This window comes from Aedes aegypti, chromosome 2 (assembly GCF_002204515.2).
Source record: "Aedes aegypti strain LVP_AGWG chromosome 2, AaegL5.0 Primary Assembly, whole genome shotgun sequence".
NCBI classification, from domain to species: Eukaryota; Metazoa; Arthropoda; class Insecta; order Diptera; family Culicidae; genus Aedes; species Aedes aegypti.
This window is the reverse complement of record NC_035108.1, coordinates 326839878-326864883: the sequence shown is the minus strand read 5'-3', so window position 1 is coordinate 326864883 and position 25006 is coordinate 326839878. Positions and strand designations below refer to the sequence as shown.

Here is a 25006-nt window from a genome sequence, read left to right as displayed (position 1 = left end):
TAGAAAAATTCCTCATATCGTTGGTATTTGTTTCACACATAGTAATTTGCAATTTGTGTCGAAACATGTTGATTATGTGTGAGACAAATAATTTGAGTTCATTCAGAATATATTAAAACTATGTGTCAGTCCACATGGTAATCATTTTTGAAAACCATGAGTTTCATAAAGATAATATATGAATAAAATTATTGATTCTAGCTCGGATTAGCTCAGGATTAATTTGCATTCAAAACTCTTAATCACATATAACAATGAAATATGGTAGTTGTTTATTGCTCTTTCAATCACGCTACTTATAAAATCATCCAAAAATTACATTTTTACTATGGTCCAGCATGTACCAATGAAGAAACCGGGAGATTTTCTGGTGTTGCGGAACTGGATGAATAAGGGAATGGTGGCCGCTGTTCAGGGGTGGTTTAGCTGCCTGCCTTCCTTGGAGTTTCGTAGCGGGAAAATCTTCAATCGCGATGCGCTCCGTCTTCGCCAGATATGCAGCCATTATAGATGAGGAGTTTGTGGTTTCGGCGTGGTTTCCGATGATTCGGAATCGCAGTACACAAGCTTCCTTTGGTTCCACCTTCTCGGAATAAAACTGTAAAAAAATAATAATTCAATAAGTTCAGCTTAAGTTTCCAATTAATATTAAAAAAAACTCACCAATCTACTTGCTGAAAACTGCAGTTGAAAGTCTACAGACTTAGGTTTACAAAATGGTTGATCTGCTCCTAATCTGTTTTTGTCGTTTTCGTTGTTGATGTTCACGAGTTCATTTTCCATATACGCGTTATGTGTGAAACCACATAGATTTTTGCTATGTGGATTCACACATATTTTTGATTCACAACACCAAGGTTCATTCAATCTCATTTAAATAAATTCAATGTGTGAGATAGGATCTAATATTGATGTGTCGATACACATGTAGAAAATTATTACAATTTTTGCAGTGCAGTATTCAGGTAATTATTAAAAGTGAGGTTATTAATTCATGGTAAAGGTATACACTGCATTTGATGTATAAAGTGTTAGCTATTTTTGATCATTTATTTGTTTTCAATCAATTTTGTGGCAGTTGAATAAAAGCTGAGATGAATGCTTATAAAGCGATTTTGAAGTTGTAGAATTAGGTCAATATACAACGACACGCTTTATAACTTCTCCAAATTTGTGTGAACAACGCCTGAACAAAAGCTTCACTTGCAAATAGTTAAAATGTTGTTAAACATGATGCTGAATTAAACTGCAAATGTAGTTTGTTAAACTAGCGTTGTTAAATCATCAAACCTTATTAAGCTGAGTGAAACCTGAATAAACATCATTACAATATATGATTACAGTCACTAAATGATAAGAAGCTTAATAATTTCGCCAGATTTGCTTGAACAATGTGTGCGTAGCAGCTACAAAGTAATATAATAAAGCAACTAATCAGTATGTAGTTGTGAAAAATTGCTTAATAAATGATTATAAAATAGGCAAATGTTTCTTGGGATATATCCAATTTTTAAATTAAAGTTTTAATATGATTTATCCGATATTTGAGCGGGAAAAAATGCTAAAGTAGTTGCAGTAACATGCTCTTTCGTAATATTAAATGAAAACAAGATTTCATTAAACATTTTAGGACCCTATTGAGCGAAGTTCTTTTTCTGAATTTTATCGGGATGCACAATAAATTAATCTTTTTTATCAATTTGAACAGAAAAACGTTGCATTATTCGTAGCTGCTCCAACTTGGTAAGGGCTCGTTCACAAATTTCATAACGCTAAAGGGGGTGGGTGCGTGTTCTCTTGATGTTACGGTTCATACAAAATTTATAGAATATTCATACAAAAAGCGTTACGGGTGGGTGGGTGTCAAAAATGGGCATTTTTGGCGTTATGAAATAAATGAATGAACCATAACATTCATCAACTTCGTAGTCACGGGATCGAAGATAAACAAAACGTCAGAATTGATCTACTTTGACATTTGCGTTTTAAGGATGTGTATCGATTTTGAGCGATTCGATGAATTATTAGTGATTTTATCGGATTTTTTGAGATTTTGTTTAAGATTTATTATTTTGTCCTGATCAAAGATTTGTTTGAATATTTTGTGCGTTTTGGGACGGTAATGGCCTGAAATGGAGATAACGTGGAAGTGTCGCCCCCCTCGTTCAGAATATGTAAGAAACTTGCTCCCTCTAAAGAAGCCAATTGTACTTTGACCTTAAGGCTCTCTTGGGGCCCATTCACATATTTCATAACGTTGAAGGGGGTGGGTGGGTGTCTTCAAGATGTTACAGGTCATACAAAATTTGGGAAATATTACAAAATGCGTTATGACGGGGTGGGTGGGTGTTAAAAATCTCGCATAATTTATGATCTCGCCCTAAAAGCCATTGGTAACCATGTGTGTAGCTCGTTATTTCTGAGTATTTGAATTGATTTACACGTTATTTAACAACTCTATGGTGAAGAAAGGCTCATTCTCTACCTGCCAGTGGTGTTGGTTTGGATGCTTATTCATTCATTTACTCAGAAACAACGAGCTACACAGGTGGTTACCAATGGCTTTTAGGGCGTTATCTCAGATTATGCGAGAAATGACCATTTTTGGCGTATGCACTTCAACAGAAAAGTAATCGCCTATCTCGATGCGTGGGAAATTTCTTGCAAGAAATGCTCAAGAAAAGCATTTTTCTTTGATCGCAGTACGCTGTTGAAAAGAAATGTCAATTCAAATGGAGCTCACTGTAGAAAATTTCTTGAGCAGAAATTTTTACTTTTCTTGAGCTGAACAGCATACCTAGCTTATGAAATTTGTGAATAAACCCTTGCACGTGCTACTATTTTGGCAGCGGCACAATCTGTTTCAGCCGTACCCACCCCTGACAAATGTCACGTTTATCGCAGCCCTGCAGGGCAGTCTGTCAGTCATCTGTCGTCGCTGAGTTGACAACTGGCGAGGACAGCAGCCAGCAGCAGCAGTATTTTTTTGCTGTTGTTCGCTCGTTTTCACTTTTCTCGGTGTGCAAAATTTCGTAGAAAATTCCTTCGCGTTCCGATATTTTTTCGATTTTCGCTCGTTCGCCAGTGCAAAATTTTGGTTCCATCGCGTCCGAAGTTGGCCCGGAGGTCCCTGTTCGGTAGCGGCAGTAGCGTGGATAGCGTGCGGAAAGGATTACGGCCTGTTCCGAGGAAAAAATATGTCAGGCAGCAATAAAGGGCAGCAGCAAGATCTCGTCGACGACAGCTGGGAGGAAATCGACGAAGATCGGGTGAGTGGTGTGAAAAATGACGAATCGAATGTTTTTGCGGACAAACAGCGCGGAGCCTCAATATGGCCCGGAAGCTAACAAGCATTGCGTTTTACAATTGGACAAATTCGACGGATGGGATGTCAAGCAACTGGTTCTTTCCAGTTCCAGGGCTGATAGCCGTAGTGATAACGGGGTAGTTATTCAGCAAGACCAAGAGTCTTGAGTTCGAATCCCACTGGTCGAGGATCTTTTCTGGACTTCCCAGGGCATAGAATGTCTTCTTGCTTGTCATCTGGATATACACATGCAAAAATGGTCATTTGGCAAAGAAAGCTTTAAGTTCATAACTGTGGAAGTGCTAATAAGAACACAACGGGGGTTGTTGGCAGGCCTTTTTTAAGAGACTTGGTCTCTAATTTAATGCAAGCCTCTAAAATGTTTCTATCTTTGATACTGTTTTTTCTACTTGCAGTTCTTCCAAGGTGAAGATGGAATTTATTTGAATTCCTTCAATGATACCTTAGGGCAAGGAGGGGCAAGATAGGTTACCTAAGAGCAGGATCCGCATATCTTCCGATATACAATTCAAATTAACTTTTTCTTTCTGGAATTCTCCACACACTAATAAGCTATTATCAGACATTGCGGAATTTGCTCTCATTTGATTTTGGAGCACGATCAAAGCAAGCGAAGAAAAACATCCCATCTGTTGCGGTTCATGATCGGCGGTAATGTATCGCAAGTTGTAGCAAGTCTGCTAAATAGAAGCAGCGAACGAGAGCCCCAAAGAGAAAAAGCGATGATAAAATCAATTTTTCTGGCTTATTTACCGTTGGGGGTAGGTGTTTTTACTTTACTGGCACGTTAAACAATCCCCAAAATTGCGATAGCAATAGTGTCTCCCAGATTTGGAGCTTGTTTAAAGGGGTTTTATCATGCACTGCTATCCCCCCGATCTGATCAAAGTTGTAGCAGTATACGATAAACAGTCTCTCATAATGTGCTGCATATTATGATGACTATAAAAGTTACAGAGAGCGATACGTGAGAGATTCTCTCAATTTTCTCAGGATTCAATCCCTGGCTATTATACTAAGGGAATGAAAAGTCGTAAAGTTTGATATCCGCCGTTACGGAAACATTGGCTTTTGCTTTGTTGCTCATTGGTTGCAGACTCCGATTAGCGGGTGCAAAACAGCTACCTACAATGTTTATTAAAGTTATGTTTATATTTATGCATGACTTATCTCGTATAGGCCTGAGTGAAAGCAAAAATTCTAAGGCCTTAACCGCTTAACGGATTTAAATATTTGTTTGTCAGTAAACTCGTACACATATCGAGTTTCTTGAAACGCCTAGAAGAACTCGTGAATATTCCTGTGCCCGGAGTTATTCCGGTTGGCCACTTGATCAGGTCGGATAGAGGGCTATTTTTTGGGGTTCACCCCGTTTGGCACAATGCCATTCAGCGTTTGGCAAAATTTGATAATGAAGATACTGCAATGATACAATAATATCGGGGATCATAAGATGCGTCATAAAATATCATGATCTTTCTTTTTTTTTCAAGTAACATGATATATCTTAGGCGTAGGACCTACCTACCTTGATACCTTGATAGCTACAGCGTATCGTCACGTCATTGCCGGGCGTATTGATGAGCTCCATCTTCATCGGTCTTGGGTGAAACTTCTCCAGTTGCCCCGAACGTTTAGGGTCGCCAGGTCCTCTTTCACTGCGTACAGCCTCTTGGTAGGTTTAGATGTCGTAGATCGAATTGAAACAACTTGTTAACTGTTCAATGGTCACACAACGAATGAATAACTTTATTAACCGATGCACGAGTTCACTAATTTGACATTTGAGCGGTGCCGAATTCACTGGTTTCCATGGCCACATAAATAACACGGCACCGCTAAAACGTCAAGTAGTGAATCCGTGCATAGGTCCATTTATACCCATACATGACATTATCTGTGTTAACTTGATCAACAAGACTTGGTTACAATCGGAGCAATCCTCCGATCAGGCTGGCGAACTGATGATTGGTTTGGTAATCTTTCTGTTCCCTCCTCCTTTGACTGTAGGGTCGGTGTTCCCTTATGTGTGGTACTAAATGAACATTGTCATAGATCTTGTCTTCCAACCCTGTTATGATGGTTGACAATTAAAAGCCTGTTGAAAGAACTTCGAGAATGTAGCATCGGATCGGACATCAAACGATCTAGTAGGCATGGCACAACTTCGACGCCTCACTCCTATAGTAATGTCAGAATGGAATGCAAGGTTCTTCGTGGTGCTCCCGCTTGCCAACAACGATTCTGAGCTTCACATTTGGCGATCCTGCCAGGAGTTTTAAATACATTTTCGTTTTTCCTGGAGAGCCTGGATTCGTTAGCAAGCGGGAGTGTCCAGAAAATGTGTTTGTGTCGAGTGCTTCTTAAACCGCGTGTGAAAATATGTATTCAAAGTGATTGTGGAGTGAAGTTTGAATCTGATAAAAAGGCATATATCTGTAAGTAAACAGCAATGTGGTATTTTCTATGAATAAGAGAAAACTGATTGAAGAGGAAATATAACATGTATATGTATTAGCCGCTTCACTACTCGTTGAAGCAGCAATGTTTCTCTCTGTTCTTGTTGATGCTCTTATTGAACACCAGCATCACCTCAACTATTTGAGTTGCGCGATGCAGGCTTTGAAGTGAATATTTTGTTTTGCATTTGAATTCAAACAGATTGCTTCGATGGAAATATTTGAATGTAAAAGAAAGTGTTTCATCTATTTAATCCGATTTAAAGAATATGATCATTTCGAGCTAATTCATCTAAGTTATGAAGTGCGCATTCTGCTTTTACCAGGGATCTATTTTCTGCATAGGTTGAACGGAAAAAAAAATATAACGTTAGGAACTGAACTATTTTTTTGCAGAAGTCAATTGAACATATCCGTACAAAACGTGTAAAAAAAAATATCGAATAATTAAGTATAATTTGAACAATAATGTGATTTTTCAAAAGAGAAGTGAAGTGCTAAAGTTATTAGTGGTTTTCATGAAAATACATCAATTTGAATAACTCATCAATTAGTAATTTCAATCGAAAAACAAACTCCCGTGACATTTATCAACTGTGCAAATTTCTATATAAATAATAATAAAACTTCGCTTTGGTTGTATGTGATCATTTCATCGTTTCTTCTGTGATGATTCACACATTTCTATATCTTATCTCTCCTGCTTTCAAATAAAAACAAAATAATTTCAATAAAATAAAATAGAGTGAAAAATGAATGTTAGTGTGTGCAAATATTCCTAGCCATGGGCTATTTTGAATTGGTGTTCCAAAAGTAGATTTTTCGTTCCAATCAATCGATTTTTTTATGTTGAAACAACATAAAATCCTAATGCAAGGGATTTGCTCTTATTTGGAGTCGTTGTTCTTGTAAATTTGCTTACGAGTGAAAAAAAAATCGAATCGATTTAAAAAAAATCGATACAAAGGATTCGATTAAATAAACGAATCGAATTTTAATCGATTCAGTATTATCGATGTTTTGGCCAAATTTGACCAATAATGCACATGATAGTTTTCTTTCCTATTTGCTTCAGTACATTGTGTATCGTGTAATGTTTACCGAACAAGTTAAGTGTGAAGTATACTGAATCGTTGAAATTTGTGTCGATAACCGGTGCGATCCAAACTATTCAAATCTACTTAATTAATTATTATTTCTAAATAAACGCCATGTTAAAAAAAAACAATAATAACATGTTTGAAAAAAAATGTCCTTAACGCGACGGGTGGTTGCTATGGAAAAAATGTCCTTAACACAACTGGTGTATGCAATGCAAAAAAAAATGTCTTTAACGATACTGGTGGTTGCAATAAAAAAAAAAAAAAAATATTACCGCGATTGGTGATTGTATTTGGTTTGGTATTTGGTTGTCTTTAACGTGACAGATGGTTGCAATAAATATGTCCTTAACGTGACTGGTGATCGCAAACTTGTTCCTATCAATCAACTTGATATTGCTAGCGCAATTGGTGGTCACATATTTGTTCTAAGCAATGGTGGTGTCCACTTGCCACCGCGACTGATGGTCGCATGCTTGTTCCTATGAAGTGCTATTGACGTTGTTAACTCGACTGGTGGTCGCATACTTGTTCGTAGCAATCAATGTTATTAATATTGCTAGCGCGACTAGTGGTCGCATACTCGTTCATAGTAACTGCTATTGATGTTGTTAACTCGACTGGTGGTCGAATACTTGTTCCTAGCAAGTATTATTGATGTTGTTAACTCGACTGGTGGTCGTATACTTGTTCCTAGCAAGTATTATTGATGTTGTAAACTCGACTGGTGGTCGTATATTAGTTCTATGCAATGGTGGTGTACACTTGCTACCGCGACTGGTGGTTGCATACTTGTTCTTAGTAACTGCTATTGATGTTGTTAACTCGACTGGTGGTCGTATACTTGTTCCTAGCAAAGGTGGTGTACACTTGCTATCGCTACTAGTGTTAATAAATTGGTTCCTAATAAAAGTGATGTTCACATGCATGCGCGACTGGCGGTCGAAAATGTATCTATAGAATAAGATATGTAAGCCCAATGATGGCTAGTAACTTAGTATATCAATATATGTTATATCAAAACAAGTAACAACAGTCAAACAAGTCTTTGAGTGAGTATTTCCGTGAAAGTACGGTGGATTGAATGTACAACAAGATGAAAGTCAAACACTGATGCTACTCTGTTGAACACATATATGTCAGTTTATTAATAGCAATATTTTGTCCAAAATTCGTCTTAGATATGTCATTTCATATAATTAGCTTGCCGTTTCTAATGTATGGAACGACATTCAACCGATCAATAATTTCAACGCCGTTCTGATTGTGTGGGTATCCTACAGCAGAAAAATGTTTCAAAGTCGCATGTACAAGTGAACAGTTGTGATATGAGACAGTATACATCGATGAAGTTCTTAGCGATGTGAAATATATATCCTGAATTCCTGAAAGCTTTCGTGATGACGGAAACGATGTGAAAACTCATCACTTCAAACTTTTTTTTTCCTGAGAAGAGGGAGGATGTGTGGTACTGAATGAACATTGTCATAGATCTTGTCTTCCAACCCTGTTATGATGGTTGACAATTAAAAGCCTGTTGAAAGAACTTCGAGAATGTAGCATCGGATCGGACATCAAACGATCTAGTAGGCATGGCACAACTTCGACGCCTCACTCCTATAGTAATGTCAGAATGGAATGCAAGGTTCTTCGTGGTGCTCCCGCTTGCCAACAACGATTCTGAGCTTCACACCTTAGTCGCTCTATACTTTTTACGGCCGTTTTACTATAAACCTTTTCAAAACATTTTTTGACATGAAGGTCAGGAGCTATTTATCTAAGTACCATTGATACACAGCTTGATTTTGTTCAAAAAATGATCTAAATAATTAGTTTTGCTTAAAATTTGAGCTCCCTTGCGCCTATAGTAAACCTATTGTTCCTATAGTAGCACTACTGAGAGAAACTATTTTTTATTTTACAAAATAATTGATGAATTAAGAACTTTTTTTACATCAAACGAAAGCTTTTGATCCACACTTTGTAGGAAAAATATAAAAGTTTTGTAAACATACGGTTTTGATAAGTATTTTCCCAACGCCGGGATGCTAGTGCTACTATAGGAACAGAAATTAGAAATAGTGCTACTATAGGCACATGTATTCCTATAGTGGCACACGCGATAATAAATGCAAACATTTGAGTTTTCGTAGTTTTCATATTTTTCCCACAAAACCAAGATAAAAAGCTTTCAGATGATGAAACAATAATTAAGATAGCGTTATTTTTCGATTTTATACGAATTTTTGTTCTTAGCTATGCGGCTATTGATACATCGATCCATCCCGGGATCAAGTAGAATTTTCGAAGATTTTGCATCTTGTAGTTCAAATCTTGTCAAAAGTTTCTGGATGTACGCCTTCTGATTCAATGACACACCATCTTGCGAACGTATTACATTCAGGGTGTCGACTACTGGAAAAACCTGGAAAGTCAGGGAATGTCAGGGAATTCCATTTTAGACCTGGAAAGTCAGGGAATTTCACATGAGGTCAGGGAAAAAAATATCCATGCTGTGTTCCAAAATCCAAATGAGTTGCTCTGATATAAAACAGATACAATTTTTTGATTTGTTATAATTGAACACCTAATTTTTTGATTGTCTGCAAAGTTTATCGTGAGGCCATTCATCATTACAATAGTTTGCAATCTTTTGATATTGATTCATTTGAGTCTTCATTTTGTCTTTGATCTAACTCAACATCTCGACATTTCTTTGAATAGTTCGACATGTTTTCAACTTATTTTAACTAAAACGAGATTCCGTGATTTTTTAACGCAATCTTCGAAAAATTGTCTTATCTTAAGAATTTAAATTTGTCAAGGATCAGTGAATCAAATTGTCATCAAAACAGATGAAAACAAACAACAAAGCAAGCTCGCTCACAACCGCTTGTCTCAACTGTTGCGTATAAGAATACAATCAAATGCAAAATTGTCATGACAATCCAAGAGCGCAACATTGTTGCAACCTTTTCAATTCGCGATTGATCAGTTAATTTAAACACAAAACCAAATTTGTTTTATGGATGCTGTTTTACAATGTATCAATGTTTACCAACACGGAGAAGGTTCTCGAAAATTGCAATGCGAAGCCCAGAAAATCGCTGCGCACGTGGTGGTCGATCATTGTCATATTCTGTTCAAGTGGTGATAAACTGATGTTGCGGGATAAAATTATGGCAACAAAAATATGAGGTGACAATATCTTTGTTGCTGCGTGTTGAGTGACAATTTTTCAATGCTTTTTTTTATCATGAGTGTTGTGAGTTAAGTGTCCTAAATCCGCATATTTTGTGAGTTTATAGACATTTTATAGTTGAAAATATTTATACATTGAAGCTTACTTCAATTATGCCATAGTTCATGACAAAATTTGCTCAAAATGTTGACATAAATATGCTAAAATGATTAATAAGAAATTCTTGTATTATGAGGCATGAAAATTTTCCTACATTAGATGCGAATACTTCCTGTTTTATGACAATGTAGGTCATAATGTATTTGTCTTTCTAAGCATAAAAACTATGAAAAAATAAATGGACAATTGGAATTTTCGACAATGTTTATGGAATTGATATAGTATAAGCAGTATAAGCAGCATACCTTCTGAAGACTTTTTTTTTTCGAAAAGATTGTTAGTTGTCTTTCTTAGATTAAGTTTGTTTCAAACAAACTTAAATTCAGACTAATTAAAAAGAATTAAAGAAATTTTTTTAAACATTTTCCATCAGTTCAAATCTGTTGTTCGAGTAAATCAATACTTGTTTATCATACGGTTGAAAAAAACAAAAAAAATCAATGGTCTGGATTTTTTCTGGAAATCGACTGGAAGGTCAGGGAAAGTCAGGGAATTTTATTTTCAAAATTGAGTCGACACCCTAACATTAGACCTATTGATTTGTCTGGAAATTTCCCAGTCAACCAATACTTTGATTTTTTATGTCAAAATGAACTTCTGGTTAAAATTTCAGTCATTTTTGAGATAATTTAGGTGTGCTTCAAATCAATTATGTGTTTCTGAGCTAATTTCAAGCTTTAAAAATTCATAACTATCGAACGAACCACAAAAAATGATCTAAAATACCTCTACATAGTAGTTGATTCGATTCTACGAACTTTTGTCGAACACACTTTTATGATTGGGGCAATTTTCAACATAGTTTGGTTGAGATTTGTGCTTCAAGGTTCTTGAAAATCACTATTTTTAGGGAGTGTTCTCTCTGAAAAACACACCTGTATGAAAATATTGGATTTTTAATTTCCAGAAACTGATGACTATACATATCTAAAACTTAATCCCGATTTTAGTTACAATTTATCTTACGGAAGTAAATTATAAAAAATAGAAAATTAGGAAGCACTTTTATAAATCCGCTGTGGGTGAGCCAAGAGCACTACCGTGAGCTTTCGCGGGTGTAAAAAATGAACACGTTAGCACTGCTTTTTTCCAGTCGATGATGATGATTGTTTTCAAATCGTTCTGAATCGTCAATAAAATGCATTCCAAACAATCATCACTCGGAAAGAAAAATCAATGCTAACTTGTTCAATTCATTCATTGGTTGGTACATGTGTCATGCGTGAATTAACTATCATCAGGATGCGATGCGGTGTTCGATCTTTGGGCATTTTTTGTAATTTATTGCTTAAAGCAATATGTAAGCTGTTAATGGTTAATGAATGCATGGCTTTATTTTGTTCGATTCCTGTTGACTAGGTTCCGAAAAACTAATGTCAATGTGTGTTTTTTCTACCATATATATTCAGATAACTGTGATTTTTGGGTACTATGGAGAACAAATCATGATCAAACAATGTTTAAACTCAATTTAATCTTATTTGCGTGTTCGACAAACTTGAACAGAATAGATTTAGCTTTCAAATGGTGGTAATAGCAAGAGGTTTTGATTTTCCACATGCTAGTTATGATTTTTTAAACCTTGAAATTAACCCTAAAACACATTTTCAACTTGAAGCATACTGAAATCTTTATCAAATTAGCAGAAAATTTGACCAGACATTGTTCTTAGTATGAGAATTTAGGATACCGCTTGACCGGTAGATTTCCAGACATTTTTTCAAATATGAACAGGTCTACTGTACATGGATGCCAAGAAAATGTGTTATATCTCCCAGTGATGTTACTTTGAAGTGACTATTCAAATTCTTGAAAATGGCCTCATGCTCCTTCTCGGACTTGCAAACAATGATTAGGTCGTCCACATATACAGCAACCTTTCTGGTATAAAAAAAATGTAAAAAGAATTATAATTTCAAAATTCTCACGAAACTTTTCGTGGTTTATCTAAGCTGAGTTGTAGAAAAGCAAAATATACTAATTTTCCAATCGAAAGCATAGTATCGTACCTTATTTGACCATATAAATTGTTCTAGACAGATGATAGATATATATTCAGAAATTAAATAGAAGGATTTCAGTTTGTTATTCAAAAGTAAATGTAACTAATAGTTTTAAACGAAGAGTGTTTTTCAAAAATATCGTTAGGAATAATCCTACAATACTTCTCTGTATAACTTATGCGTATAAATGGATGAATTTTCTCCAATTTTTTCTAGTTACAATGTTTTTTTTTTGTTCAAATTAGTATGAACTAATATATACATACTTTTTATTATATTTTGATTAAATAAAGAAACTTTTTAATTTTAAAGTTTTGAAATCTAACATTACTAGCACTAATAACAAGAACGAGGGTAATATTATTCTTATTAAACATAATTACACTACATTTGTTTCGAGACCAGATTTTTTTTAATGGTGATCCACTTACCCCACCATGGTGGGGCAAGTGGATCATTTGGCGCAAATTTTCAAGTCTCTCATACTCAATACATAACAATCAGAAAAATCGAGATAAATGACGATTTGAAGTATAATAGTCCCTTATTTGTTATCCACAAAAAAAAGTTTGAGTTACAAAATTTACGTTAGCTGTACATAACAATGAAGTTAACTATTGATTTTTCTGTATCCACTTACCCCACGGTACCTTAGTCCTTTCTGAAGATGACACACCAAACTTGGATCTTCATAATTACAACCAGGAGGTAGTTTCATATAGAAAGTTTCCTGGAGTTCTACGTTTAGGTAAGCCGTCTTCACGTCCACGTGTTTGATTAGCATATTCCTTTGGTGAGCCACAGACAGCAAAGTTCTAAACGTAGTTTGCTTCACCACGGGGGCAAAAACTTCATCGTAATCTGTTCCAATTTTTTGCGCAAAGCCTTGGGCCACCAATCTTGCCTTATAACGAACAACTTTGCCAGTTTCATCTATCTTCCTTTTAAAAATCCATTTACAGCCGATTGTTTTACGTCCATGTGGCAGGGATACAATATTCCAAGTGCAGTTTTCTTTGTGCGACTGCAACTCCTCCTCAACCGCAGCTCTCCAAAGTTCGCCTTCCGGACCTGCTAGCGCTTGTTTGATTGAGCGTGGTTCAGGGATATTCATCTTTATCATATCAGCAACTTCACAATAACGTGTGGGTTGAAAATAACCATCACCGATTTACAAGTTTTCAAAAGAAGTTTTTTTGTTCAAAATCAAAGTAATGCTGAAGAAAATCTATCATTGCATTGCACTTGCTATTTGAAATACGATGATAGATTTTCATGAGGATTGCTTGAAATTTGAACGAAAAAAATGGTTTTCAATTTCTGATGATTGCTGATGATTGAATGATAGATTCTTGAGCCTTAACTGTTCAATGGTCAAACGACGAATGAATAACTTTATTGTGCTCTCCTCTATTTATACCCATACATGACATCGTCTGTGTTAACTTGATCAACAAGACTTGGTTACTATGAATAAGTTTTTCGTCGCCTACTAAACTCCTTCTACACAGCCAGCGTATTCGCGGTCTTCCCCGAAGCCGCTGACCTCTACCTGGTTCCCTACTGAAAATTATTTTCGAAATTCTTCCTTCCGACATTCGCACTAAGTTCCTAGCCCACTGATGTCTGGTGTATTTACACGCTTGATAATATTCGCATCTTTATACACTTGATACAACTCGTGATTCATGCGTCTGCGCCACACACCATTTTCGAGTTTCCCACCGAGTATTGTGCGCAGCATTTTACGCTCGGAAACACCTAAAGCTTTCCGGTCTGCCTCTTTCAACGTCCACGCTTCATGTCCGTAGAGAGCCACCGGAAGGATCAATGTTTTATACAGGGCGAATTTTGTTTCCGTTTGCAAGCTGCGGGACCTAAGCTGGTTACGTAGTCCGTAAAAAGCCCTATTCGAAGCCGTAGCACGTCTTTTCTCTTCGCGGGAAACGTCGTTGTCACAAGTGTTCCAAGGTATACAAATGCTTCAACAAGTTCAAACACATCCTCATCAAACACTACCTCAGCACCTACACCAGCAAGCCTGAGTATCTCTACCTGCAACCATGTACTTCGTTTGGTAGAATTAAACAAAAGAATTTATGGTAATTCAATTGGAGGGTTCTCAATGCATTTCACGCAAAACAATGAAATTTATTATGTTTTCATAAACTTTTATAATACATTATTACTAGTTGTGATAAAAATTCTTGCATCATACAACATGAAAACGTTTTTAGATGTCCTCGGTTACTTAAAAATTTTGTTTTTTTAACCAAAATGGGCAATTAGAAATTTGGTTATTGAAATTACTTCTTGGAATTCAGAAGACCATCACAGATGACCAAACCTTGAAAGTATCATTTCTACTTTCCTTATATCAAGATAAAATTGAAGTTTAATTGCATTTCTTCCTAACAATAAAATGTTCTGGAAAACATTATACATCTATTTATACACTAAAAACTACTGCGAATTTACAGTAAGAACAATACAACCTTGCTGAAACATTCGACAATAAATAAATTATCTACATACAATTCACTTCGAAACAGTAAAAACGACCACCCTCCCTTTCCAGTTGGCCGCTCGTCTAAGCAAGTTGTCCAACGACGAGGACGTTGAAGCCACCGAACCGAGTGGCAGTAGTGAAGGAAGCAGTCGTTCCGGCCGGCCTCCACCGAACAGTTTACCCGCAATGCTGGAAGAGGAACTGCGCCCACGGATGATTCTACAGAGACCTCAGATGCAGATCCTTCGGCGGCCGCAATCGCAGGCCCAGGAAGCGGAGAAGGCTGCCATCGAGAGCAAACCCAAGGCTCAGATCAAATCGTTGGATCAGCGAAAGCAGGAATATGCGGAGGCCCGCCTCAGGATATTGGGATCGGCCCACGACGAGGAGGAACAACAGCAAACGAAACAAATTGAACAGTGAGTATTAGATCGCGATAAGTTTGTGATCATGCAGTTAAGCTATAAACTTTGGTCGGTATATTTCGTATTTCTGTCTCTACCCGCAACCATCTTTTTATTCTTCTTTTTCTTCTTGATATTTCATCCTCACTGGGACACTGCTTCTCAGCTGGTCTCTATTTTGCTGCAAGTCCCTAAAAAGTAATATTTAATGGATGGTCGCTGCATGAGACTTCAGCAAAATGGTCTCTTAAGTCCTTTGTTATTTCTTGATGTAATTTTGCTCTGATATTTGGTGGACGAAATAATTTCAGACATTCTTTTTTTTCTAAATTACAACTAGGGGAATTTCTTGTAATTTTCTCGGACATAAGCTAACAAATTAAGTGTCTGCTTGTTGATATTTATGTGCTACCTAATCCTCTATCGTGATTTTGCGTTCTGAATTGGCAAAGTTCTTTGTATCTTCGTTAATTACGGGGTCTTCTTCACTGTTCTTGCATGAACTGGTACTTCTTCAGTTTATATTTTCCTCACCTGCTTCTTCATTGCTTCCTTCGGTCTTCTGATAGGCGTTTTTTATAATTGCTTCATATTTCAATGAACACTATTAGAACCTATTTTACACTCGAGAAAGTCGTACGTCTTCTTCAAAAGTTCTTGATCTCATTTTTAACCCTTTTTTTCAGAGCACCGAAAAAAGGCAGTCCCAATACCAACGGATATCGGATAAACAACAACAATAGCAACAGCAGCAGCAGCAGCAGTAGTAGCAGTAGCAACACCACAAACAACAACGGAGGAAACATCCGTCTGGACCGGCCGCCAAATTCGTTCCGATCACTCCCTGGATGCTATCATATGCCACAGCTACCTGCACCGCATCCCGGTGGTTCCTTTTATGCTCAGCTTCCCTCCTCCGGGCGGATTCCACCGGACGCCTCCGCATCGATCAATCTTCACTTCTTTCCCCCACAGCAACAGCAGCCGGTCGGTCCCCATGTCCCCGGGGGATACCACTTTCAGCATCACCAGCAGCAGCAGCAACAGCATCATCATCCGCAACAACATCTGCACCAGAAGCACGTACCACCTTACGGAATGCCGCCCCAATCATCCAGCGGCTACCACCACGGGACCATGGGACCAATTCCGGCGTACGGTGGCCCCCTTGGCCACAATAGTAATAACAACGTGCTGAGAACGCCAGCCGGACCCGATGGGTCGCATGGATTCGCCATGCGACGGTAGCTAGTTTATTGAATTGAATGCGCTGAAGTAAAAAAAAAAAAAACAATTAGGATTCTATCAATGTATGATTTCGCTTCTAAATTGTCTTCAACTTGTTTTATATATTACTTATAACAACGCCCCCCGAAATAACTTACAGTTAAACTCTGATATATCGATGTTCCCCAAGGATATCGACTTCTTGAATGGGATTCTGCGCTCCTTCGATTAACAATTTCCGCTTTGCAAAAAGCGCTCCAGTTCGACTTCGGTCTCTGGCAATCAATGTCGATTTAATGGAGGAGGGCTTTTAAACAGGATTTAGCAAACAGTTTTATGGCTCAATACAACACCCCCCTCAGTCAAGTACAGTGAAGACCACCCACTCAATAGAACAATATAAAAAAGAAAACAGTTTGAAAATATACCAACCATGTCAAAGTGCGTACAATTTGCTTTCAGTTTATACCTTATTATCATCCCTAATCACTTATTATTTCAGACTTTATTGTAGTGGAAATGAAAATATTTTAATTATTGTATAAGAATGGTGCAAACAAATAAAATTTAAAGAACGTTGCTATACACGGCATGTATCGAAGGGTGATTGTGTGGTTTCTGTTCGCGAAAGTATTCCCACGGGTCCAGGGCGCAATGAATCGTGCCTATTCTGCGCGGCGTGTGAGGTGACATGAGTCGAATGAGGTGACAATTGTCGACTTGCTCCCATTTGATTAACATTAGTCGTCTCACGTCACTCGCGGTGAGAGCGACTCGTCTCGACTCACACGCCGCGCAGAATAAGCACGAATGTCCCTTCCAAGCTCTAAATCTAGGTTTGTTCGCTAGCGATAGATGTTTGCAGAGCACATTCTGAGATACACTGCGGTTTTTTTCCGAATTATTATTTGGAATTCCTATGTGGTGTTCCTGCACACCTTAGAGCTCATCCCCACTACCAGCAGTTTCATTTTTTACTGCAAAAAAATATTGAAATCGCGATAACTTTTTTGCTTCTCGATATTTTTTACACATTTTTTTCGCGAGTTATCAAAAAACTCTTCTAGTTTTACAAGCTGTGTCAACATTGATCACACTGCGGAACACGTTTTTGTCTGAAGCATCAAAATGCCGCTATTTACTAATTTTGAGTTGCTGAATCCATTGTCGTTTGAAAAATATAGCTCGTCTGGTTTTTTGAGATATTGGCTTGTTGAAAATGCATAATTTGACGATATCTATCAAGTTTACCAGCTTATATGGCAATTTATTTGCTTAATTTGGTACAGAATTCAAACTTCTTATGTTGAACAATACTTATCAACAAAGTTCAAAACATTTCAAATGTTTGAGTATTTTTTTGGAGATTTAGAAAAGTATTGTATTTTACCATATTTATTTAGTTGGTGTTACATCAATTAATTTGATAAAACCTCGTTAACGATGTTACGCCAATTTACTCGGTCCATGGCTGTGTCTCTCCAACTTCGATTTTGGCCCACGTTCTCCAGATCTTGTTGCACCTGATCAAGCCACCTCGCTCGCTGTGCTCCTCGCCTGCTTGTGCCAACTGGATTCGACGAGAACACCATCTTTGCAGGATTGTTGTCCGGTAGTCTTTCAACATGCTCTGCCCAGCGCACCCTTCCGGCTTTCGCAACCTTCTGGAACTGGGTTCGCCGTAGAGCCTAGCGAGCTCGTGGTTCATTCTCCGCCGCCACACACCGTTTTCCTGTACTCCGCCAAAGATCGTCCTAAGCACCCTTCGTTCGAACACTCCAAGTGCTTGCAGGTCCTCTTCCAGCATGGTCCATGCTTCATGTCCATAGAGGACCACCGGTCTTATAAGCGTTTTGTACATGGTACATTTGGTGCGAGGGTGAATCTTTCTCGACCGCAGCTTCTTCTGGAGCCCATAGTAGGCGCGACTTCCACTGATGATGCGTCTCCGTATTTCACGACTAACGTTGTTATCAGCCGTTAACAAGGATCCGAGGTAGACGAACTCATCAACCACCTCAAAAGTATCCCCGTCTATCGTAACACTGCTTCCCAGGCGGGCTCAGTCGCGCTCGGTTCCGCCTATCAGCATGTACTTTGTTTTTGACGCATTAACCACCAGGCCGACTTTTGTCGCTTCACGTTTCAGGCGGGTGTACAGGTCTGCCACCGTTCCAAATGTACTGCCGACAATATCCACATCATCGGCGAAGCAAACAAATTGGCTGGATCTTGTGAAAATCGTACCTCGGTTATTGAACCCGGCTCTCCGCATGACACCTTCCAGCGCGATGTTGAACAGCAGGCACGAAAGTCCATCACCCTGTCGAAGTCCCCGGCGGGATTCGAACGAACTGGAATGCTCGCCCGAAATCTTCACGCTATTCTGCACACCGTCCATCGTTGCTCTTATTAGTCTTGTGAGCTTCCCGGGAAAGCTGTACTCGTCCATGATTTTCCATAGCTCTTCGCGGACGATGCTATCATAAGCCGCTTTGAAATCGATGAACAAGTGATGCGTTGGGACTTGGTATTCACGGCATTTTTGGAGGATTTGCCGTACAGTGAAGATTTGGTCCGTTGTCGAGCGGCCGTTGATGAAACCAGCTTGATAACTTCCCACAAACTCATTTGTTATTGGTGATAGACGACGGAAGATAATCTGGGATAACACTTTGTAGGCGGCATTCAGGATAGTGATCGCACGATAGTTTTCCCATTCCAGTTTGTCGCCCTTTTTGTAGATGGGGCATATGACCCCTTGCTGCCACTCCTCCGGCAGCTGTTCCGTTTCCCAGATTCTGACAATCAGCCGGTGCAGTCAGGCTGCCAACCTCTCCGGGCCCATTTTGATGAGTTCAGCTCCAATACCATCCTTACCAGCGGCCTTGTTATTCTTGAGCTGGTTGATGGCATCCTTAACTTCCCTCAATGTGGGGGCAGGTTGGTTTCCTTCATTCGCCGTGCTGACATAGCCACTTCCTCCGCTGTCGTGACCCTCGGCGCCTGTGTTCTCCGTGCCATTCAGGAGTTCATCGTAGTGCTGCTTCCACCTTTCAATCACCTCACGTCCGTCCGTCAAGATGCTTCCGTACTTATCCCTACACATTTCGGCTCGCGGCACGAAGCCTTTTTGGGATGCGTTAAGCTTCTCGTAGAACTTTCGCGTTTCTTGTGAACGATGCAGCTGTTCCATTTCTTCACATTCCGCTTCTTCCAGGCGGCGCTTTTTGTCCCGGAATAGGCGGGTTTGCTGCTTTCGTTTTCTTTTATATCGCTCCACGTTATGTCGCGTTCCTTGCTGCAGCATTGCAGCCCGCGCTGCATCCTTCTCCTCCAAAACCTGCCTGCATTCTTCGTCGAACCAATCGTCACATGTTCTCCTTTCCACGTACCCGACGATGCCCTCGGCTGCGTTGTTGATGGCTGCTTTTATGTTGCTCCAGCAGTCCTCAAGAGGGGCTTCGTCAAGCTCGCCCTCTTCCGGCAATGCTACCTCGAGATACTGCGCGTATGCGGCAGCGACGTTCGGTTGGGCCAGTCGCGCTAGGTTATACCGAGGCGGGCGTCGATACCGTACATTGTTAATGACGGATAGTTTTTGGCGCAGTTTCACCCTCACCAGGTAGTGGTCGGAGTCAATGTTAGCGCCACGATTGGTTCTGACGTCGGTAATATCGGAGAAGTGCCGACCATCGATCAAAACGTGGTCGATTTGTGATTCCGTCTGCAGTGGTGATCTCCAGGTGTATCGATATGGGAGGCTGTGCTGGAAGTAGGTGCTGCGAATGGCCATGTTCTTGGAGGCGGCAAAATCTATCAGTCGTAGGCCGTTCTCGTTCGTCAGCCGGTGGGCGCTGAACTTTCCAATCGTCGGTCTGAACTCCTCCTCCTGGCCAACCTGAGCGTTTAAGTCTCCTATGATGATCTTGACGTCGTGGCTTGGGCAGCGGTCGTACTCGCGTTCGAGCTGCGCGTAAAATGCGTCCTTGTCATCATCAGTGCTTCCGAAGTGAGGGCTATGCACGTTTATGATGCTGAAGTTGAAGAACCGGCCTTTGAGCCTCAACTTGCACATTCTTTCGTTGATGGGCCACCACCCGATCACGCGCCTCTGCATATCACCCATCACTATAAAAGCTGTTCCCAGCTCACGTGTGTTGCCGCAGCTCTGGTAGATGGTATGATTATCTCTAAAGGTTCGCACCATCGAACCTGTCCAGCACACCTCCTGCAGCGCTACGATGTCGAAACCGCGGATCTTCAGTGCATCGGAGAGTATGCGTGTGCTTCCGATGAAGTTGAGAGATTTGCAGTTCCACGTACCGAGTTTCCAATCGCTAGTCCATTTTCGTCGCTGTGGTCTTTGCCGATTGTTCCGGTCTGTATTCTCTCGTTGACGTTCATGTGCTGGTGTATTTTTACGGCTGGCTTGCAGGGCCTGACACCAACCCCCTAGATTTCCGGAGGGCCATAGTGCGCAGTTTAGCTTAGAGTCCTTCTCTGGCACTCGGACGATGATCAGCCGCCCCTGACATGGGGAACAGTCGCTGTTGTGAGCCGCTCCTAACATGGAGTACAGACGCTCAAGGTTTGCAGAAGCAAACCCTCCCTTCCCTGTCAGCATACGACCAAAGTTCCCACCGGGGGTTGGTTACCCGATCTTCCCCAAGGTTACTCGTACCCCGGCCAGGACCACGAGGAGGTAGGGATAGGAGTCGCTGGGCAAGAGGCTAAGGACCACACAATGGGGTCTGTTTTATTCCTGTAGGTACGCGAGGTACCAATGGTACGCCATGCCCAGCCATTTACCAACCAATTTTACCATATAAGAGAAACGAAAAATTTTATATGGTGACTGCAATTATGTTGAAAAAGTCTATTTAATCGAATTTTCAACGTGCAATTCAAACCAAATTATATCTTGTTTGAAAATGTATATCCTATTTTATACGTTTGGTAGATAAAATGACTAAAAAGTTTAATAAATCATACTTTAAATTTCATATAAACATCAATGAAACCAATGTTCTATACAAGATGCAACTTTGGTGACCTGTAGCTCAAAATTGTGACGTGCTGGAACTTTTCTGGATTCGGCATCAGCTTCAGCAATCCCAAATCTACTAGAGACACATTATTTAATCCTTGAGACACGCAAAAATGTAATTTTTGTTACGTTGTGCCATTGGCCATCTGGATCTGGAGATATTCCCAAATTAATTGGAGGGACCGACGCGTGGGAATTAGGTTTATTCTACGACTGGCGTAAGGTGAGAATAGCGAGGTGACAATTGTCGACTCGAGTGAAGTAACTCTCCATTTGATATACACGGCGAGTCACTTCACTCGAATTGAAGAACCTGGGCTCGCCAACGCTGAATCCCACAACACGGACTGCCCAGACTGCGTCGGGTGACGCTCTTCATCTACTTGGTGAGATCCGATACCCAATCACGCTCGGAGTAGTCACCAAAACCGCAATTTTCTACGCGACCAACAAATGCATCGAGCTGTACGGTCTGGACTGGATTGAGCTACACAGATAAAAATATTTGAATTTCAGTGTAGCGTAAACATAAGAAAATGGTAATCTTTTGTTACAGCATCATGGTGAATGTTCAACTAAAGGTGATTGAATGTTACATGATCGTGTAAATTTAAAGTGCATTCGATTGAAAAATAAGCGATTTGTCGTTGACATTTCAGTTTATTTTGATGCTCCAAATATGTGCATGAAAATAAACTGAATTTTACAACATATTTTTTGCTGTGTATTCAAGCTCACTATCTTCAATCTGCAACCAGGTCCACGTTGCCGCTGGTAAAGTCAATCAAATCCAACGGTACAAAGCTGCGTATCCTGAAGTGTTCAAGCTAGGCCTCGGACACTGCAAGAATATGAAGGTCCGATTCTATCGCAAGCGCGATGCCAAACCCGTTTTCAAGCCGAAGCGCCCAGTTTTTTTTTTACGTCCATGAAGAAGATTGATGCAGAGCTGGACATACTTAAATCGCTGGGAATCATCACGCCTGTGAACTTCTCCCAGTGGACGGCTACGTCCGTCGTAGTGAAGAAGCCCGGAGGAAAAGTACGAATCTGTGTTGACTACTCAAACGGACTGAATGCTGCTTTGGAGCCAAACCACTACCCGCTACCGGTTCATGAAGACATCTTCACCAAGCTCAATGGGTGCCGGTATTTCAGCGTCATCGACCTGAGCGATGCTTATCTGCAGGTCGGAGTTGACGACGACTCGAAGCAGCTTCTCACGGTCAACACTCATCGAGGTCTATTCCGTTTCAACGGGCTCGCACCAGGAGTAAAATCAGCTTCCGGGGCCTTCCAGCAGTTGATGAATAGCATGGTAGCCGATCTCGAAGGAGTGGACACGTTTCTGGACGACGTCTTCGTTTACAGCAAAACTGAGTAGGAGCACCACCAGATTCTCAACGCACTATTCCAACGCCTTCTAGCTTACGGATTCGTATTGAGGGAAGAAAAGTGCAACATGCTGCAGTCGGAGGTCAAGTATCTGGCGCACATCGTAGATGAGAACGGCCTCCATCCAGATCCATCCAAAATGGAAGCCATTGTTAAGATGCCACCGCCCAAAGATGTCACAACTCTGCGTTCGATCCTTGGTGCGTTCAATTTCTATGCGAAGTTTGTCCCGGTGATGCACCCAACTGAGGCGGCCACTCGACGCGCTACTCAAGAAGGATGCCAGGAATTCGTTTGGAATAGTGAGGGCCAGAAATCGCTCAAGCGTTCCAAAAGGTACTCCAATCGGATTTGCTGCTGACGCACCACGAACCAAGATTGGACATCATCGTTGCTGATGACGCCTCGCAGTCCGGAATCGATGCCTGCCTTCTACACAAGTTCCCTGATGGCTCGGTCAAAACCGTCGCACACGCTTTCCGCTAACTCACCCCCTCGGAGGCAAATAATGAACAGATCGTGAAGGAAGGTCTTGCGCTGGTGTTTGCCGAAATTCCATCGCATGCTGCTACCCGGTCAACCAGTCAGTGATTTTCGATAGCGATCGATATAGATTCGTTTTGATCTATAAAGAATTATGAAAACTGGTTGGTCGGGTAGGACGAAAGTTCACCCTCCAGACAGATCATCAGCCACTCCTGCGGATGTTCGGACAGAAGAAGAGAATTTCGGTTCATACGGCCAACCGACTTCAACGTTGGGCCTTGACCAGAGGCGCGTCCACATTCAAAACCATGGGTAGGACAAACGTTAACAAAATCTTCATGTACAAGGAAGTTCAGGAAATTTTAAAATTTGTGGTATCAATAACAAGAAAATTCAAAATAATGTATTCATGTCAGTCATTCCCGAGGTATCTTACAGAGCTTGCAGCAGGGTTGGTAGCAAATCTCTTTTAAGAGACTTGGTCTTTTTGAATGCAATTCTGTGGTAAAAATAACTATTTTAGCTGACTACGCCCATTCTTGAAACTACCATGGAATTTCAGACCAATTTACTATGATTACGGTACATCCCACCACATTACTGGTACATTTGACAGAAATAAATTACAACAATCTGATTCCGACTACGGACATGGTAAAATCATGCGCATTTCTAGTCCGCTGAAAATTGCCGGCGCGAGCGCTTAAGTTAATCCCCTAAAATGGTACTTTTTACCACATTTTTTTTTGCGTGAAGTCTTTAAAAAGTCTATATTTGACGGAAGGTTTTCAAAATCTGTATATTAATAAGTAACATTTTTCTTTTTCCTTCTAATCTTGCAGTGAATCCTGCTGTGGAATATAAAAAGTTCTAGAGAAAACTTATTATTATTATAATTCAAATGAATTAATTAACATTTTGCGGAATCAGAATGACATTGAAGATGTCCAGTACCTAAATGTGTTGAAATGTGTTCCATCGAAGAAAAATCCAGAAAATAAGTTCTCATTAATATGCGAAATTGACGCGATCACATTTGAGAGGGTAATTCGAAAAGGTAAGCTCAGTATTGATTTTGAAAGGTGCCGTATCATGGAAAGTATTGTTTTGTTTCGATGTTTCAAATGTTGCGGATATGGACATAAGTCAAGCGAATGTAAGAATAACCTCCATTGTGCTAAGTGTGCTGAGAGGCATGATGTTAAGGACTGTTCATCTGAACAAGAGTTCTGTGTTAATTGTATCCATTCCAACAAAGAAAGAAAAACCCAATTTGATGTCAACCACTCATCCTGTAGTGTGGATTGTCCAATTTATTTGCAAAAAATTACAATTTCAAGGCGCTACATAAATTATGAGGCATAGCAATCAAAAGGAGCGACGGATGTCATTCTTTTAAATATTGCTGGCATAACGTCGCATTTCACTGAATTGAAAATGTTGGTGAGTAGAAAAAAAACCCAAAATTCTAATGTTGACGGAAACTCAATTCACATCAGATATTGATATAAGTGAGTACAGCATAAGAAATTACAAAATGTTATGTTGCTTGTCGGTATCCAGGCACACTGGAGGTGTGATAATGTACATCCATGAATCTGTGAAATATCATGTTGTTGACAATTCAACTTGTGGATTAAATTAGTTTATGGCAATAAATGTAGTCAAAGGACTTAAGACTGGA

The 25006-nt window shown here is 39.8% G+C and overlaps 1 protein-coding gene and 1 long non-coding RNA gene across 2 annotated transcripts; one reads left to right on the top strand and one right to left on the bottom strand.

The window, feature by feature from the left end:
- Positions 1-238: 238 nt before the first annotated feature.
- LOC110675804 lies at positions 239-962 on the bottom strand. The gene is made up of 2 exons (XR_002499812.1): positions 664-962; positions 239-598 (listed from the first exon to the last, which is right to left on the bottom strand). It is a non-coding gene; the product is annotated as an uncharacterized LOC110675804 (long non-coding RNA).
- Positions 963-2927: 1965 nt separating this feature from the next.
- Positions 2928-16998, top strand: LOC5569309 (GATA zinc finger domain-containing protein 10). Its single transcript, XM_001658379.2, has 3 exons — positions 2928-3269; positions 14830-15179; positions 15851-16998. The coding sequence occupies exons 1-3, from the start codon at positions 3198-3200 to the stop codon at positions 16410-16412; spliced, it is 984 nt and encodes a 327-aa protein (XP_001658429.1). The 5' UTR covers positions 2928-3197; the 3' UTR covers positions 16413-16998.
- The last annotated feature ends 8008 nt before the right edge of the window (positions 16999-25006 follow it).